This window comes from Bombina bombina, chromosome 5, assembly GCF_027579735.1.
Source record: "Bombina bombina isolate aBomBom1 chromosome 5, aBomBom1.pri, whole genome shotgun sequence".
Lineage (NCBI taxonomy): Eukaryota > Metazoa > Chordata > Amphibia > Anura > Bombinatoridae > Bombina > Bombina bombina.
In genome coordinates this window covers 750,451,583-750,470,574 of record NC_069503.1, presented here as the reverse complement: position 1 = coordinate 750,470,574, position 18,992 = coordinate 750,451,583, and the positions used below count along the sequence as shown (strand labels likewise).

The 18,992-nt window shown below is 39.0% G+C and overlaps 1 protein-coding gene across 3 annotated transcripts in view; it reads right to left on the bottom strand.

Moving 5' to 3' along the window:
• The window catches only part of CARMIL1 (capping protein regulator and myosin 1 linker 1), a 668,567-nt gene that overhangs the window by 71,070 nt on the left and 578,505 nt on the right, over positions 1-18,992 (bottom strand). For all 3 annotated transcript variants that reach the window (XM_053714815.1, XM_053714816.1, XM_053714817.1), the window contains exons 30-32: positions 14,467-14,533; positions 14,029-14,225; positions 9,260-9,369 (exon numbers count right to left, since the gene is read on the bottom strand). In XM_053714815.1, the coding sequence (XP_053570790.1) occupies positions 9,260-9,369; positions 14,029-14,225; positions 14,467-14,533 (374 nt within the window). The remainder of the gene's footprint in view (positions 1-9,259; positions 9,370-14,028; positions 14,226-14,466; positions 14,534-18,992) is intronic.

The following is an 18,992-nucleotide window of genomic DNA, read 5'->3' as shown; positions in this document are numbered from 1 at the left end:
AACGTTTTTTAAACAGTCACAACAACTGCCACAGCTCTACTGTGGCTTGTTACCTCCCTCAATACGACTTTTGAAGCCTTTTGAGCCCTTCAGAGAAGTCCTGGAACATGCAGGAAGAAGCTGGATGACTGTGTCTGTAATTTCTGCACAAAAAAGCGCTAAAATAGGCCCCTCCCACTCATATTACAACAGTGGAAAGCCTCCAGGAACTGTTTCTAGGCAAAATTCAAGCCAGCCATGTGGAAAAAACTAGGCCCCAATAAGTTTTATCACCAAACATATATAAAAAACGATTAAACATGCCAGCAAACGTTTTAAAATACACTTTTATAAGAGTATTTATCTCTATTAATAAGCCTGATACCAGTCGCTATCACTGCATTTAAGGCTTTACTTACATTACTTCGGTATCAGCAGCATTTTCTAGCAAATTCCATCCCTAGAAAAATATTTTAACTGCACATACCTTATTGCAGGAAAACCTGCATGCTATTCCCCCTCTGAAGTTACCTCACTCCTCAGAAAATGTGAGAACAGCAAAGGATCTTAGTTACTTCTGCTAAGATCATAGAAAACACAGGCAGATTCTTCTTCCAAATACTGCCTGAGATAAACAGTACACTCCGGTACCATTTAAAAATAACAAACTTTTGATTGAAGAAATAAACTAAGTATAAAACACCACAGTCCTCTTACGACCTCCATCTTAGTTGAGAGTTGCAAGAGAATGACTGGATATGGCAGTGAGGGGAGGAGCTATATAGCAGCTCTGCTGTGGGTGATCCTCTTGCAACTTCCTGTTGAGAAGGAGAATATCCCATAAGTAATGGATGATCCGTGGACTGGATACACTTAACAAGAGAAAATTACATTCAAAATTCCAACATTTTGTTTTCCTTTTTTTCCCCAATGCATTTAAAATAAATCAAACAAGCAAAAAATCAAACAGACAGCTGCCTGAAGAATCTTTTTGCCAAAGGCTGCTTCAGAAGAAGCAAAAACATCAAAATAGTAGACATTTGTAAAAGTATGCAAAGAAGACCAAGTAGCCAAATCAGATCATCTAAAGACTCATTCTTGAAAACCAGAAGTGGCAACTAACCTAATAGAATGAGCAGTGAAGGCTAACCTGCCTCCAAGTAAGCCTTGTGAATCAAAAGTTTCAACCAAGAGACCAAAGAAACAGTAGAAGCTTTCTGACCCTTCCTAGGACCAGAAAAGAGAATGAACAAACTAGAAGTTTGTCTAAAGTCCTTAGTGGAATCAATGTAACATTTTAATTTCCTAACAACAAAATCTCTCTGAAGCATTCTTAGGATTAGGACACAAAGAAGGAACAAACATCTCTCTACTAAAGTGGTTTCAAGAAACAACCTTAGGCAACAAAAATAATCATATGAAGCCTGTTAAAAAGCATTATCCTGATGACAAATCCAATAAGGAGGATCACAAGAAAGAGCAAATAACTCAGAAACTCTTCTAGCAGAAGAAATAGCCAAAATAAATAACACTTTCCAAGAAAGTAGTTTAATATCCATTGTATGCAAGGGTTCAAAAGAAGAAGCCAGCAAAACCCTTAACACCAAGTTAAGATTCCATGGAGGAGAAATTAACTTGATTACGGGTTAATACGAATCAGAGCCTGAACAAAAACTATGAATATATCAGGAAGATTAGCAAAATTAGAAAAACAGAAATCTGCACAGTCAGAGAACTGGCAAGTTGGCTCTTATGCAGACCATCCTGCAAGGACTGCAAAATCCTAGGAATTCTGAAAGAATGACAGGAAAAACCATGATCTACAGGGCCGTTTCTAGAGAGTGTGGCTCCCAGGGCAAAACTCTAAAATACTCCCCACCTCCCAAATTCTAAAGTGCATCCTTCTATTTCTCTCTGTAAGTTTAAAATGATGCACGCATAGAGGCCCCTACAGACCCAACACTTGGTGCACAAACACACAGTCATCCACGGACATCAACAAGCACACACACACAAGCAACTACATGCACAGACGCGTAGGCACCCAAAGGCATACACATGCACATATAGACATCCTGTACACACACAACACACAAAAACAGAAACTGAACCCCTGGGTAATACAGAGCATAGTCTACATTAAGACTCTGAGAAATGGCAGCTCAGGTGCATCTTGACCCTTTTGTCTTAGTAGGTATAGCATAGGAGAAAAAAAAAAAAGAGGTGCTATCAGGTGGGATTAACAAATATTTAGCTGGTATCATTAAGGCAAAAATTACAAAAGAGAGCATGTCCTTTCTTTGTATCAAAAACTCACAATTTTCCAAAACCAATAGTGGAATACTACACATAATGTCTATTACAATGCAAAACGTTCATGACGTTTGTTGCAATCTTTATAGGCTGTTTTGCCTGAAAAATCCTGATCTTGACTCTTCTCTTTACAGGCCTGGTTCAGCCACACAAGGTACTCTGCCTTTTTCAGTGCAGGGATTGAAGGGAAAAGGAAAATAGTGCTATATAACTTGCTTATCTGAAAAATCTAAATCCCCAGCATTTACCAGAAAAACCTAACACTCTAGCAGATAAATGGATAAAAATACAACAATAAATAATATCTCAATGTAGCCACCAATCAGTAAGCGCTACCCAGGTGCTGAACCAAAAATGAGCCGGCTCCTAAGCTTACATTCTTGCTTTTTCAAATAAACATACAAAGAGAACAAAGAAAAATTGATAATGGGAGTAAATTAAAAAGTTGCTTGAAATTGCTGCTCTATCTGAATCATGAAAGTTTAATTTTGACTAGACTATCCCTTTAATAAACTTTCAGTTCTTTAGACAGACTTGCATTTTAGCCAATCAGCGCTGATTCATAAATCTCTGGGAGTGATAGCAGTTATCTATATGGTACACATGAACTAGCTCTACCTAACTGCTAAAAACTGTCAAAAATGCACTGAGATAAGAGGCGGCCTTCAAGGGCTTAGAAATTAGCAAATTAGAAATGAGCCTAACTAGGTTTAGCTTTCAACAAATAATATCAAGAAAACAAAGCAAATTTGATGATAAAAGTAAATTGGAAAGTAGTTCCTTTAAGTATTTAACACTTCAGGGGAAAAAACAGGACAAACCTGATAAAAAAAAAAAGCACACAAAAAATGTTTGTAATTATAGAGTGACAATTGATAGAACAAGTACAATTAATGGTTATATTAAGTATAAAGAAGGTAAAACACACACACACACACATATATATATATATATATATATATATATATATATATATATATATATATATATATATATATATATATATATATATATATAACATACACAAAAGATGACAAAGTGAAAATTAATTTTCTTCACACCAGAAATATAACTTGCATTAACTCTTTCAAATTCAGCTAGATGAAAAGGGGTAAAGGCTGAAAGACACTCTGAAACAGTAAAGCCTTGCAGACCTATAGGTTATACAAGGGCAGAGCAGTTTTATATACACAGAGCAAACTAAAAAAAAGAGCAGGTCAGATTGATAGTTAACCAAACTCATAATCAGTAGTTCAGAAGAACATGTTCATTTGTGATGTCCTTTGTCTTGGGACCAGAGCTAATCAAATTTATGTGCATAGCAGCATCTGATCATCAACCACTCTATCTACAGAGCAAAAGGTGGAAGATTTGAAAGTGTCTATTCCTCAGCAGGGATGGAGAGCTGCAAAGAGCATGCTACCCCTGCGTGTCAGGTCTCATGCTTTGAAGGCTGGAAAGGATTCTTTTTTATGTCCTGCTCTCCACTTCTCTAATTTAGTGTTTACAGGGAGTGCACATAGCAGAGACCATGTGACCTGACATGGTTGAATGATTACAGGGCTTGTAGCATGCCTAAAAGCTTTGGAAGTGAAAACAAATGTGCATGGAAGGGAGGGCACATAAAAGGACCAGATTATATCAACAGGGGAAGGAGGGATGTTATAACATCACTCCGTGCCAGCAAACATATCTTAGAGAAGTAAGACCTATGTTCTGCAGCAACAAACTATACTGCATGCAATCTCCCCTGCACCTTATATCAGCCAAAAACCCCATTTTCCTTACATTTGTTTAGATCGGCTCAGCCCCTGATGTCTCCAACTTTCCTTGATAAGAACGGTCACAGCCTCTCATGCTGCCTGGGAGTGATGCGCTCATGACAGCACACGCCCTTCCAACCACTATTCCACCAGCCCCTGCTACTGCATACTTGAGCTCTGTACTCTGAAAAGACTGGAGTAGCCAGGAGCGCATTAGGGGACTGTGTTCGGCTCACACAGATTATTTTTGCAATTTCCAGCTGCCTATTGAATAAAGTTTCCTAAACTGTGGAACAGCATATATGGCAAACTGGGAAATAAGCTCTGCAGAGAGCAACATTTAAGATGCACAGCAAAATGTCAACAGTGGGTTCTGGCACCCCGGGCAGCTGCCCTGTTCGCCTGCCCGCCCCTAAAAACGGCCCTGATGATCTATACACCTAGAAATAAAGGGCTTCCAGACCTTGTGATAGATTCTTCTAGTTACAGGCTTACAAGCCTAAATCAAGGTTTTAATTACAGAATCACAGAAACCCCTATGTCTAAAGACTTGAGATCCGGATGATTAAACAGACCTTGAGACAGAAGGTCTGACCACAGATGAAGAGGCCAAAGAGGGCAGCTGGGCAAAATCCTGCAAGGCCATGCTGGGGAAATCAGGATTACTTATGAATTCTCTAGGCATATCTAGGAAATAAATCTATGAAGAAGAACCAGAGGAGGAAACAGATAAGCAAGCTGAAAAGACTAAGGAACTACTAGAGCATCTACTAACTCTGCCTGAGAATCCCTGGACCTCGCAAAGTATCTGGAAAGTTTGGTGATCAAACAAGAGGCAATCAGTTCTATCTCAGGGAGACAAATTCACAATCTGATTGAACACACCCTAGTGAAGAGACCACTTTCCTGGGTGAAAAGATTGGCGAATGAGAAAATCTGCCTCTCAGTTGTTCGTCCCTGGAATATGAATCACAGAGACTAGACAAGAATTGGTTTCTACCCATGAGGGAATTTGAGACACTCCATCATTGCTAGACAACTGTGAATTCTCACCTGGTTGATGACACAAGCTACTGCTGTAAGATTGTCTGTCTGGAAACGGAGATAAGACTCACTTTTCAACAGAGGGAAAGCTTGAAGAGCCCTAAAAATTGCACACAGTTCTAAAATATTGATTGGTAACCTTGCCTCTTAAGGATCCCAAACTCCCTATGCTGAAAGAGCCCGCCAAACAGCTCCCTAACCTGAGAGACTTGCATCTGTAGGGATCACAGCCTATATAGGATGAGAAAAATAAGCACCCCTGAATAAAAAAAACTGATGTTCCAGTCACTAAGTTAGAGACTGACTTGTACTGAGATCCAAAAATATCCTTTGAGACAGCTGAGTATAATCTCTGCACCATTAACACAGCATAAAAAGTTGAAAAGGCCTCATGTGAAAATGGGCAAATTGAATTGTATCTCAAGCTGCAATCATAAGACCTAGGACTTCCATACAAAGAGCAATAGAGGGAAATAAGAGAGACTGAAGGTACAGACAAGCTGACACCAATTTTTACCTTCTCTGCTCTGTTAGAGAAAAACTCATGGAGACTGAATCTATTTGAAAACCCCAAAAAAATACTTGTGTCTGAGAAACCAAAGAACTCTTAGGAAAATGGATCATCTTCCAATCATGCTGTTGAAGAAAGAGTTGGTTGGTGTGAGATTCTGCTAGAGGAAAAGATGGAGCTTGAACCAAAGATATCGTCCAGGTATGGAAACACTGCAATACACTGAGATCTGATCACAGACAAAAGAGCACCCAGACCCTTTGTGAATATTCGTGGAGCTGTAGCCAGACCAAATGGTAGAGAAACAAACTGAAAATGCCTGTCCAAAAAGGCAAACCTCAGAAACTGGTAATGTTCTTTGTGAATAGGAACATGAAGTTAAGCATCCTTTAAATCTATTGTGGACTTAAACTGACCTAGCTTAACAAAAGGTAGAATAGTCCAAATAGTTTCCATTTTGAAATATGGAAGCCTTACAAACTTGCCCAGGGCTTTCAGATCCAGAACGTGTCTGAAAGTACCTTCCTTCTTTGGAACAATGAAGAGATTTGAATAAAATCCCATCCCCTGTTCCTGCAAAGGAACGGCAACAATCGCTCCCATAGCTTCCAGATCTGAGACAGACTTAAAAAAAAGCTTGAGCTTTTACAGGATCTCTTGGAACATTGGACAGAAAAACTTTCCTCTGGGGGGCCTTGTTATGAATCCTAATCAATATCCCTATGAAACTATATTCAGAACCCAGGGATCTGGAATAGACTGAAACCAAGCCCCCTGAAAGAGGCTTAATCTGCCTCCTACCAGAACTTCTGGATTATGGGCCTCATCTTCATGCAGCTTTGTTAGAAGGGATTAATTTCTAAGACTTGTTCCAGTTAGCACTAGGTTTCCAGACTGAACCAGAGGTGCCTTGCTTTTGAGCAAAGTAGTCAACTTTTTGTTCCTTATTCTGATGAAAGGAACAAATGTGATTAGAAGCTTTAGAATTCTCTCTAACAGCCGATATTATATAATTTTATATATATATATATATATATATATATATATATATATATATATATATATATATTGGTGTGTTTGCATGGTGTGTTTGCATGTAGATGTATGTGTGTGCTCTGTAGTGGTGTGTTTGCATGTAGATGTATGTGTGTGCTCTGTAGTGGTGTGTTTGCATGTAGATGTATGTGTGTGCTCTGTAGTGGTGTGTTTGCATGTACATGTATGTGTGTGTTCTGGAGTGGTGTGTTTGCATGTACATGTATGTGTGTGTTCTGGAGTGGTGTGTTTGCATGTACATGTATGGGTGTGCTCTGGAGGGGTGTGTTTGCATGTGCATGTATGTGTATGCTCTGGAGTGGTGTGTTTGCATGTACATGTATATGTGTGTGCTCTGGAGTGTGTGTGTGTGCATGTACATGTGTGTGTATGCTCTGGAATGTGTGTGTGTGTAAATGTACATGTATGTGTGTGCTCTGGAGTGGTGTGTTTGCATGTACATGTATGTGTGTGTGCTCTGGAGTGGTGTGTTTGCATGTATGTGTGTGCTCTGGAGTGTGTGTGTTTGCTTGTACATGTATGTGTATGCTCTGGAATGTGTGTGTGTGCATGTACATGTATGTGTGTGCTCTGTAGTGGTGTGTTTGTATGTACATGTATGTGTGTGTGCTCTGGAGTGGTGTGTTTGCATGTATATGTATGTGTGTACTCTGGAGTGTGTGTGCTTGCTTGTACATGTACGTATATGCTCTGGAGTGGTGTGTTTGCATGTACATGTAGGTGTATGCTCTGGAGTGTGTGTGTGTGTTTGCTTGTACATGTACGTGTATGCTCTGGAGTGGTGTGTTTGCATGTACATGTATGCGTATGCTCTGGAATGTGTGTGTGTGCATGTACATGTATGTGTGTGCTCTGTAGTGGTGTGTTTGTATGTATATGTATGTGTGTGCTCTGGAGTGTGTGTGTGTTTGCTTGTACATGTACGTGTATGCTCTGGAGTGGTGTGTTTGCATGTACGTGTATGCTCTGGAGTGTGTATGTGAGTGTTTGCATGTACATGTATGTGTGTGCTCTGGAGTGGTGTGTTTGCATGTACATGTAGGTGTATGCTCTGGAGTGTGTGTGTGTTTGCATATATATGCATGTGTATGCTCTGGAGTGTGTGTTTGCTTGTACATGTATGTGTGTGCTCTGGAGTGGTGTGTTTGCATGTACATGTAGGTGTATGCTCTGGAGTGTGTGTGTTTGCATGTACATGTATGTGTATGCTCTGGAGTGTGTGTGTTTGCATGTACATGTATGTGTATGCTCTGGAGTGTGTGTGTGTGTGTGTGTTTGCTTGTACATGTAGGTGTGTGCTCTGCAGTGTGTGTGTGTGTGTGTTTGCTTGTACATGTATGTGTATGCTCTGGAGTGTGTGTGTGTGTGTATGTGTGTGTGTGTTTGCTTGTACATGTATGTGCATGCTCTGGAGTGGTGTGTTTGCATGTACATGTAGGTGTATGCTCTGGAGTGTGTGTGTGTTTGCTTGTACATGTATGTGTATGCTCTGGAGTGGTGTGTGCATGTACATGTATGTGTGTGCTCTGTAGTGGTGTGTTTGCATGTATATGTATGTGTGTGTGTGTTTGCTTGTACATGTACGTGTATGCTCTGGAGTGGTGTGTTTGCATGTACATGTAGGTGTATGCTCTGGAGTGTGTGTGTGTGTGTTTGCTTGTACATGTATGTGTGTGCTCTGTAGTGGTGTGTTTGAATGTATATGTATGTGTGTGTGTGTTTGCTTGTACATGTACGTGTATGCTCTGGAGTGGTGTGTTTGCATGTACATGTATGCTCTGGAGTGTGTGTGTGTGTGTTTGCATGTAAGTGTATGCTCTGGAGTGTGTGTGTGTTTGCTTGTACATGTATGTGTGTGCTCTGGAGTGGTGTGTTTGCATGTACATGTAGGTGTGTGCTCTGGAGTGTGTATGTGTGTGTGTTTGCATGTACATGTATGTGTATGCTCTGGAGTGTGTGTGTGTTTGCTTGTACATGTATGTGTGTGCTCTGGAGTGGTGTGTTTGCATGTATATGTAGGGGTATGCTCTGTAGTGGTGTGTTTGTATGTACATGTATGCGTGTGTGCTCTGGAGTGGTGTGTTTGCATGTATATGTATGTGTGTGCTCTGGAGTGTGTGTGTTTGCTTGTACATGTATGTGTATGCTCTGGAGTGGTGTGTTTGCATGTACATGTATGCTCTGGAGTGTGTGTGTGTGTGTTTGCATGTACATGTATGTGTATGTTCTGGAGTGCGCGTGTGTTTGCTTGTATGAATGTGTGTATGTTACTGTCAGCAGAGTGCTACAGTAAGCATGTGTTTGGAGGTCTTTAATTTTGTTTTTGTCTGGGAGTTCCATGGGTTGCCAGACCACCCTGTCTGTGTGTGTGTAAATATGGGTTAGGGGAGTTTGTTATGTTAGGCACTGGCTCTATACATTAGATGTACTGTTTTATTCAATTAGATTTTTATTTAAAAAAATAAAATCTTTTGTCTAAGTCCAAAAATTGTATGGTGAAAAGATAAAGATGCTGAATTCTATTATTTGGAACACATACAAATAATATCATGTTGACAAAATATTATGCTTTCCAAATCTGTTCCCAACTTACTTTGAATCCATCCTTGTTACTTTTTTGCTGAAGAACTCATCAACACCCTCATCTACTCTGGCCATGAGGCCATTCTGCTCTTCATCTGGTGGGGCTTCAGCACCAAGCTGCTGAAATTACAAAGCAAGGTCATTTTAATTTATGTGTGCTATGCACAATAAATCCACTTCAATATGAGATTTGAAAAAAGATGTTCATAACATTTTATTGCAATTATTTATTTTATTTTTTTTTTCCCCTGCTGTCTAATGTAGTAGGTACCAAAAACTGGATGGGAATGGCAACTGGATAGCCAAAATATTCTGCACAAACAGACAAGGGTAGTAGTGGGCACATTCTTGATTCAATATATCCTTTGTTGAACTGTGGCTCCTGTCCATAAGAGGATAAATGATAGTAAGAGTAAATTGGAAAGTATTTAAAATATATATTACTCCCATTGACTACGTATATATTGTAAATGCGGGGTGCTGATGGCAAGAAAATCCTATTAGTGTATAAAAGGAAATTGATTATATCATTTATTATATTTTTCTCTTTTGTCAGCAGCCACCTTCATTATTAAAGGGACAGTCCGCTTGAAAGTTTTTATTGTTTAAAAATAAATAATCCGTTTATTCACCATTTTTGCATAACCAGTACTGTTATTTTAATACACCTTTTATCTTTGTGATAACCTTGTATCTAGACTTCAACAGGCTGCCCCCTTATCTCAGTTCTTATGACATATTAGCCAATCAGTACTGACTCATAAATAACTCCACAGGAGTGAACACATGAACTAGCAGTGTCTAACTGTGAAAAGCTGTCAAAATGATAAGAGGAAGTCTTCAACTGCTTAGAAATCAATGTGAGCCTACCTAGGTTTAGCTTTCAACAAAAAATACCAAGTGAACAAAGCAAATTTGAGGATAACAGTAAAATGGAAAGTTGTTTAAAATTGTATGCCGTATCTGAATCATGACTTGACTGCCCCTTTAAAAAGGGTCACAATAGATAAGGTGAAAAGAAAAAGCCAATTCAACAAGCCAAGTATTTAGGCACAAACATATTGTAAAAAAATATATAACTAATTTAGGTTAGGGGCATAGCATTTAACAATGTGCAAGACTGCAAACCAACCAAAGCACATTTTATGTTCAGATGAACCTTTTTTTTTAAACCTGTCCTTGAGCCTTCCTAACAGGCCAGAGTTTCAGGATATCTGAACTGGAGCACAGGTGAAATAATCAGCAGATTAATAAACATTCGGCTAGATTACGAGTTGTGCGTTAGGGTAAAAAAGCAGCGTTAAGAGGTCCTAACGCTGCTTTTTTACGCCCACTGGTATTACGAGTCTTGAAAGTTTAGGGTCACCGCACACTTCTTTGGCCTTACCGCAAAACGACTTACGTAAACTTCGTAAAGTCTTTTTTCTATGGGACTTCCATAGCGCTGATATTACGAGTCTGTCCTGGGAGGCCAAAAAGTGAGCGGTACACCCTCTACCTCCAAGAGTCCTAACGCATTTAAAAGTCAGTAGTTAGTGCTAAAAAGTACACTAACACCCATAAACTACCTATTAACCCCTAAACCGAGGCCCTCCCACATCGCAAACACTATAATAAAAATTTTAACCCCTATTCTGCCGCTCCGGACACCGCCGCCACCTACATAATATTTATGAACCCCTAATCTGCTGCCCCCAATGTCGCTGCAACCTACCTACACTTATTAACCCCTAATCTGCAGCCCCAACATCGCCGCAACTATAATAAACATATTAACCCCTAAACCACTGCACTCCCACCTCGCAAACAGTTAATTATTAACCCCTAATCTGCCGTCCCTAACATTGCCGCCACCTACCTACATTTATTAACCCCTAATCTGCCGCCACCAATGTCGCCCCCACTATACTAAATGTATTAACCCCTAAATCTAAGTTTAACCCTCCCTAACTTAAATATAATTAAAATAAATCTAAATAAAATTACTATAATTAACTACATTATTCCTATTTAAAACTAAATACTTACCTATAAAATAAACCATAAGATAGCTACAATATAACTAATAGTTACATTGTATCTATCTTAGGGTTTATTTTTATTTTACAGGCAAGTTTATATTTAATTTAACTAGGTAGAATAGTTATTCTACCTAGTTTGGTGTTATAAACACCAAACACTACACTATAATTAAATAAATTAACTAAATTAAATACAATTACCTAAATTAAATTAAATTAAATTAGCTAAAGTACAAAAAACCCCACTAAATTACAGAAAATAATAAACAAATTACAGATATTTAAACTAATTACACCTAGTCTAATAGCCCTATCAAAATAAAAAAAAGCTTCCCCAAAATAAAAAAAAACCTAGCCTAAACTAAACTACCAATAGCCCTTAAAAGGGCCTTTTGCGGGGCATTGCCCCAAAGTAATCAGCTCTTTTAACTGAAAAAAATATATATACAACCCCCCCAACAGTAAAACCCACCACCCACACAACCAACCCCCAAATAAAATACTATCTAAAAAAAACTAAACTCCCCATTGCCCTGAAAAGGGCATTTGGATGGGCATTGCCCTTAAAAGGGCAGTTAGCTCTTTTGCAAGCCCAAACCCTAACCTAAATAAAAAACCCACCCAATACACCGCCAATAGAATTGAGCGTGCATTCTATTGGCTGTTCCAATCAGCCAATAGAATGTGAGCTCAATCCTATTGGCTGATTGGATCAGCCAATAGGATTGAACTTCAATCCTATTGGCTGATTGCATCAGCCAATAGGATTTTTTCTACCTTAATTCCGATTGGCTGATAGAATTCTATCAGCCAATCGGAATCTAAGGTACGCCATCTTGGATGACGCCACTTAAAGGTACCTTCATTCATCTTTAGTCGTCGGATGAATAGAATGCTCCGCACCGGATGGATGAAGATAGAAGATGCCGTCTGGATGAAGACTTCTGCCCGTCTGAAGGACCACTTCGCACGGCTTGGATGAAGACTTCTCCCGGCTTCGTTGAAGACTTCCACCCGGCTTGGATGAAGACTTCTCCCGGTAAGTCGATCTTCAGGGGGTTAGTGTTAGGTTTCTTTAAGGGTGTATTGGGTGGGTTTTATTTTTAGGTTAGGGTTTGGGCTTGCAAAAGAGCTAACTGCCCTTTTAAGGGCAATGCCCATCCAAATGCCCTTTTCATGGCAATTGGGAGCTTAGTTTTTTTTAGATAGTATTTTATTTGGGGGGTTGGTTGTGTGGGTGGTGGGTTTTACTGTTGGGGGGGTTGTTTGTATATATTTTTTTCAGGTAAAAGAGCTGATTACTTTGTGGCAATGCCCCGCAAAAGGCCCTTTTAAGGGCTATTGGTAGTTTAGTTTAGGCTAGGTTTTTTTTTGTTTTTTTTTTGGGGGGGGGGGGGGGGTTTATATTGATAGGGCTATTAGATTAGGTGTAATTAGTTTAAAGATTTTGTAATTTGTTTATTATTTTCTGTAATTTAGTGTTTGTTTTTTTGTACTTTAGCTAATTTAATTGATTTAATTGTTGTTAATTTAGTTCATTTAATTATAGTGTAGTGTGTGTTAGTTAGTGTAACTTAGGTTAGGTTTTATTTTACAGGTACTTTTGTATTTATTTTAGCTAGGAAGTTATTACATAGTTAATAACTATTTAATAACTATTCTACCTAGTTAAAATAAATACAAACTTGCCTGTAAAATAAAAATAAATCCTAAGATAGCTACAATATAACTATTAGTTATATTGTAGCTAGCTTAGGGTTTATTTTATAGGTATTTAGTTTTAAATAGGAATAATGTAGTTAATGATAGTCATTTTCTTTAGATTTATTTAAATTATATTTAAGTTAGGGGGTGTTAGGGTTAGACTTAGGTTTAGGGGTTAATACATTTAGTGTTGGGGCGGCAGATTATGGGTTAATATATGTAGGTAGGTGGCGTAGATGTTAGGGACGGCAGATTAGGGGTTAATAATATTTAACTAATGTTTGCGATGCGGGAGTGCGGCGGTTTAGGGGGTAATATATTTATTATAGTGGCGGCGATGTTGGGGCGGCAGATTAGGGGTTAATAAATGTAGGTAGGTTGCGGCGACATTGGGGAGGCAGATTAGGGGTTAATAAATAGAATATAGGTGTCGGCGATGTTGGGGGCAGCAGATTAGGGTTTCATAAGTATAATGTAGGTGGCGGCGGTGTCCGGAGCGGCAGATTAGGGGTTAATAAGAATAATGTAGGTGTCGGCGATGTCCGGGGCGGTAGATTAGGGGTTAATAAGTGTAAGATAAGGGGTGTTTAGACTCGGGGTTCATGTTAGGGTGTTAGGTGTAGACATAACTTTTATTTCCCCATAGGAATCAATGGGGCTGCGTTACTGAGTTTTACGCTGATTTTTTGCAAGTGTTAGACTTTTTCTCAGCAGGCTCTCCCCGTTGATTCCTATGGGGAAATCGTGCACGATCACGTATGACCAGCTCACCGCTGACTTAAGCAGCGCTGGTATTGGAGTGCGGTATTGAGCAAAATTTTGCTCAACGCTCACTTCTTGTCTTTTAACGCCGGGTTTCTGAAAACTCGTAATCCCAGCGCTACATGTAAGTGAGCGGTGAGACAAAACTGCTCGTTAGCACCGCATAGCCTCTAACGCAAAACTCATTATCTAGGCCATTGTTATTAACCTGCTCTTACCCAAGGTAATCCTGAAAATCAACTTTATGATGAATTAAAAAAATAATGTTTTCATTATAACCTGTAAACATTACATTGGCTTTGCTGGGTTGCTGTTTCTTCATTCTTTTGGGACGTAGTTTGGTGAAGTGCTCTAGTTTTTTCGCTTCTTCAGAGGGCAGTTCTGCAATGACACTAGACGTTCGTTTCTCCTGTTTGTTAGAGAAGTATGGTGGGTCTTCAATATGTATAGGGACATCTTCTAGTGCTTTATCCAAGTCAAACTCCATCTCTAAAAAAACAAAATGGAGTCACTTAAAATTGACTAGTTTAAACCACTGCAAAAAGAAATGTATGTACATTGCTTCATTACTGTGCTAGTAAACTGCTTGGGGGAGAAAAATGCATTTTCTTTATAACTTTGTAATCAGTTCTTCAAAAGGTAAAAAGGTTGTTGTGTTTCTTGGAGCAAATCCCTTTAGATGAAGCCTGCTTTTGAATAATTTAAGAAGACATTTGTTCAGTAAGCTTACCAAAAGCCCTGGAAACAGGACGCAACATTCTGCTGTGAATACTTTTTCTCTTGGATTTTGGCGTCATCTGGAATTAAAAATAATGAAAAAGAAGTTAAGAATTGTTTATATAAAATCCCCTTTTATAGCCACAAGACCCCAAAAACTTAGGCCTAGATTTGGAGTTTGGCGTTAGCCGTGAAAACCAGCGTTAGAGGCTCCTAACGCTGGTTTTAGGCTACCTCCGGTATTTGGAGTCACTCAAAATAGGGTCTAACGCTCACTTTTCAGCCGCGACTTTTCCATACCGCAGATCCCCTTACGTAAATTGCGTATCCTATCTTTTCAATGGGATTTTTCTAACTCCGGTATTTAGAGTCGTGTCTGAAGTGAGCGTTAGAACTCTAACGACAAAACTCCAGCCGCAGGAAAAAAGTCAGTAGTTAAGAGCTTTCTGGGCTAACGCTGGTTTATAAAGCTCTTAACTACTGTACTCTAAAGTACACTAACACCCATAAACTACCTATGTACCCCTAAACCGAGGTCCCCCCACATCGCCGACACTCGATTAAATTTTTTTAACCCCTAATCTGCCGACCGCCACCTACGTTATACTTATGTACCCCTAATCTGCTGCCCCTAACACCGCCGACCCCTATATTATATTTATTAACCCCTAACCTGCCCCCCACAACGTCGCAGCCAGCTACCTACAATAATTAACCCCTAATCTGCCAACCGCAAAGCGCCGCCACCTACGTTATACTTATGTACCCCTAATCTGCTGCCCCTAACACCGCCGACCCCTATATTATATTTATTAACCCCTAATCTGCCCCCCTCAACGTCGCCTCCACCTGCCTACACTTATTAACCCCTAATCTGCCGAGCGGACCGCACCGCTATTATTATAAAGTTATTAACCCCTAATCCGCCTCACTAACCCTATAATAAATAGTATTAACCCCTAATCTGCCCTCCCTAACATCGCCGACACCTAACTTCAAACATTAACCCCTAATCTGCCGACTGGAGCTCACCGCTATTCTAATAAATGTATTAACCCCTAAAGCTAAGTCTAACCCTAACACCCCCCTAAATTAAATATAATTTAAATCTAACTAAATTAATTAACTCTTATTAAATAAATTATTCCTATTTAAAGCTAAATACTTACCTGTAAAATAAATCCTAATATAGCTACAACATAAATTATAATTATATTATAGCTATTTTAGGATTAATATTTATTTTACAGGTAACTTTGTATTTATTTTAACCAGGTACAATAGCTATTAAATAGTTAAGAAATATTTAATAGCTAAAATAGTTAAAATAATTACAAAATTACCTGTAAAATAAATCCTAACCTAAGTTACAATTAAACCTAACACTACACTATCAATAAATTAATTAAATAAACTACCTACAATTAACCTAACACTACACTATCAATAAATTAATTAAATACAATTCCTACAAATAAATACAATTAAATAAACTTGCTAAAGTACAAAAAATAAAAAAGAACTAAGTTACAAAAAATAAAAAAATATTTACAAACATAAGAAAAATATTACAACAATTTTAAACTAATTACACCTACTCTAAGCCCCCTAATAAAATAACAAAGCCCCCCAAAATAAAAAAATGCCCTACCTTATTCTAAATTACTAAAGTTCAAAGCTCTTTTACCTTACCAGCCCTGAACAGGGCCCTTTGCGGGGCATGCCCCAAGAAGTTCAGCTCTTTTGCCTGTAAAAAAAAACATACAATACCCAAGCCCCCCAACATTGCAACCCACCACCCACATACCCCTAATCTAACCCAAACCCCCCTTAAATAAACCTAACACTAAGCTACCTTGTCTTCACCTCACCGGGTTCACCGATCTGTCCAGAAGAGCTCCTCCGATGTCCTGATCCAAGCCCAAGCGGGGGGCTGAAGAGGTCCATGATCCGGCTGAAGTCTTCATCCAAGCGGGATCTTCTATGGTCATCCATCCGGAGCGGAGCGGCAGGATCCTGAAGACCTCCGACGCGGAACATCCATCCTGGCCGACGACTGAACGAAGAATGACGGTTCCTTTAAATGACGTCATCCAAGATGGCGTCCCTCGAATTCCGATTGACGTCATTTAAAGGAACCGTCATTCATCGTTCAGTCGTCGGCCAGGATGGATGTTCCGCGTCGGAGGTCTTCAGGATCCTGCCGCTCCGCTCCGGATGGATGACCATAGAAGATCCCGCTTGGATGAAGACTTCAATCGGATGGAAGACCTCTTCTGCCCCGCTTGGATGAAGACTTCAGCCGGATCATGGACCTCTTCAGCCCCCCGCTTGGGCTTGGATCAGGACATCGGAGGAGCTCTTCTGGACAGATCGGTGAACCCGGTGAGGTGAAGACAAGGTAGGAAGATCTTCAGGGGCTTAGTGTTAGGTTTATTTAAGGGGGGTTTGGGTTAGATTAGGGGTATGTGGGTGGTGGGTTGTAATGTTGGGGGGCTTGGGTATTGTATGTTTTTTTTTACAGGCAAAAGAGCTGAACTTCTTGGGGCATGCCCCGCAAAGGGCCCTGTTCAGGGCTGGTAAGGTAAAAGAGCTTTGAACTTTAGTAATTTAGAATAAAGTAGGGCATTTTTTTATTTTGGGGGGCTTTGTTATTTTATTAGGGGGCTTAGAGTAGGTGTAATTAGTTTAAAATTGTTGTAATATTTTTCTTATGTTTGTAAATATTTTTTTATTTTTTGTAACTTAGTTCTTTTTTATTTTTTTGTACTTTAGCAAGTTTATTTAATTGTATTTATTTGTAGGAATTGTATTTAATTAATTTATTGATAGTGTAGTGTTAGGTTAATTGTAGGTAGTTTATTTAATTAATTTATTGATAGTGTAGTGTTAGGTTTAATTGTAACTTAGGTTAGGATTTATTTTACAGGTAATTTTGTAATTATTTTAACTATTTTAGCTATTAAATAGTTCTTAACTATTTAATAGCTATTGTACCTGGTTAAAATAAATACAAAGTTACCTATAAAATAAATATTAATCCTAAAATAGCTATAATATAATTATAATTTATGTTGTAGCTATATTAGGATTTATTTTACAGGTAAGTATTTAGCTTTAAATAGGAATAATTTATTTAATAAGAGTTAATTAATTTCGTTAGATTTAAATTATATTTAACTTAGGGGGGTGTTAGTGTTAGACTTAGCTTTAGGGGTTAATACATTTATTAGAATAGCGGTGAGCTCCAGTCGGCAGATTAGGGGTTAATGTTTGAAGTTAGGTGTCGGCGATGTTAGGGAGGGCAGATTAGGGGTTAATACTATTTATTATAGGGTTAGTGAGGCGGATTAGGGGTTAATTAACTTTATAATAATAGCGGTGCGGTCCGGTCGGCAGATTAGGGGTTAATAAGTGTAGGCAGGTGGAGGCGACGTTGTGGGGGGCAGATTAGGGGTTAATAAATATAATATAGGGGTCGGCGATGTTAGGGCAGCAGATTAGGGGTACATAGGGATAATGTAAGTAGCGGCGATTTACGGAGCGGCAGATTAGGGGTTAATAATAATATGCAGGGGTCAGCGATAGCGGGGGCGGCAGAATAGGGGTTAATAAGTGTAAGGTTAGGGGTGTTTAGACTCGGGGTACATGTTAGAGTGTTAGGTGCAGACGTAGGAAGTGTTTCCGCATAGCAAACAATGGGGCTGCGTTAGGAGCTGAACGCGGCTTTTTTGCAGGTGTTAGGTTTTTTTTCAGCTCAAACAGCTCCATTGTTTCCTATGGGGGAATCGTGCACGAGCACGTTTTTGAGGCTGGCCGCTTGCGTAAGCAACTCTGGTATCGAGAGTTGAAGCTGCGTTAAATATGCTCTACGCTCCTTTTTTGGAGCCTAACGCAGCCTTTATGTGGACTCTCAATACCAGAGTTATTTTTATGGTGCGGCCAGAAAAAAGCCGGCGTTAGCTACGCGGGTCGTTACCGACAAAACTCCAAATCTAGGCCTAAGTGAATTGCTGGTCTAGTTTTAAAGCAATGTACAAAACATCTCTTAAACAATATTGATCTGGAAATATTATTTCTTATATGTAGGCATGACTATAGAACTTCCCAAAATAATAAATACAAGTAATAAATATATTACAACCTTGTGGGATTAATACTTAAAGGGATAGTAAACACCAAAAATGTTATTGTTTAAAAAAATAGATAATCCCTTTATTTACCATTCCCCAGTTTTGCATAACCAACACTGTTATAGAAATATACTTTTTATCTCTGTAATTACCTTGTATCTAAGCTTCTGTTGACTGCCTCCATATCTCAGATCTTTTGACAGACTTGCATTTTAGGCAATTAGTGCTGGCTCTTAAATAACTTCACGTGCATGAGCATAGTGTTATCTATATGAATCACATGAACTAACGCCCTCTAGCTGTGAAAAACTGTCAAATGCAGTCAAATTAGAGACGGCCTTCAAGGGCTTAGAAATTAGCATATGAGCCTATCTAGTATTAGCCTCAACTAAGAATAACAAGAGAA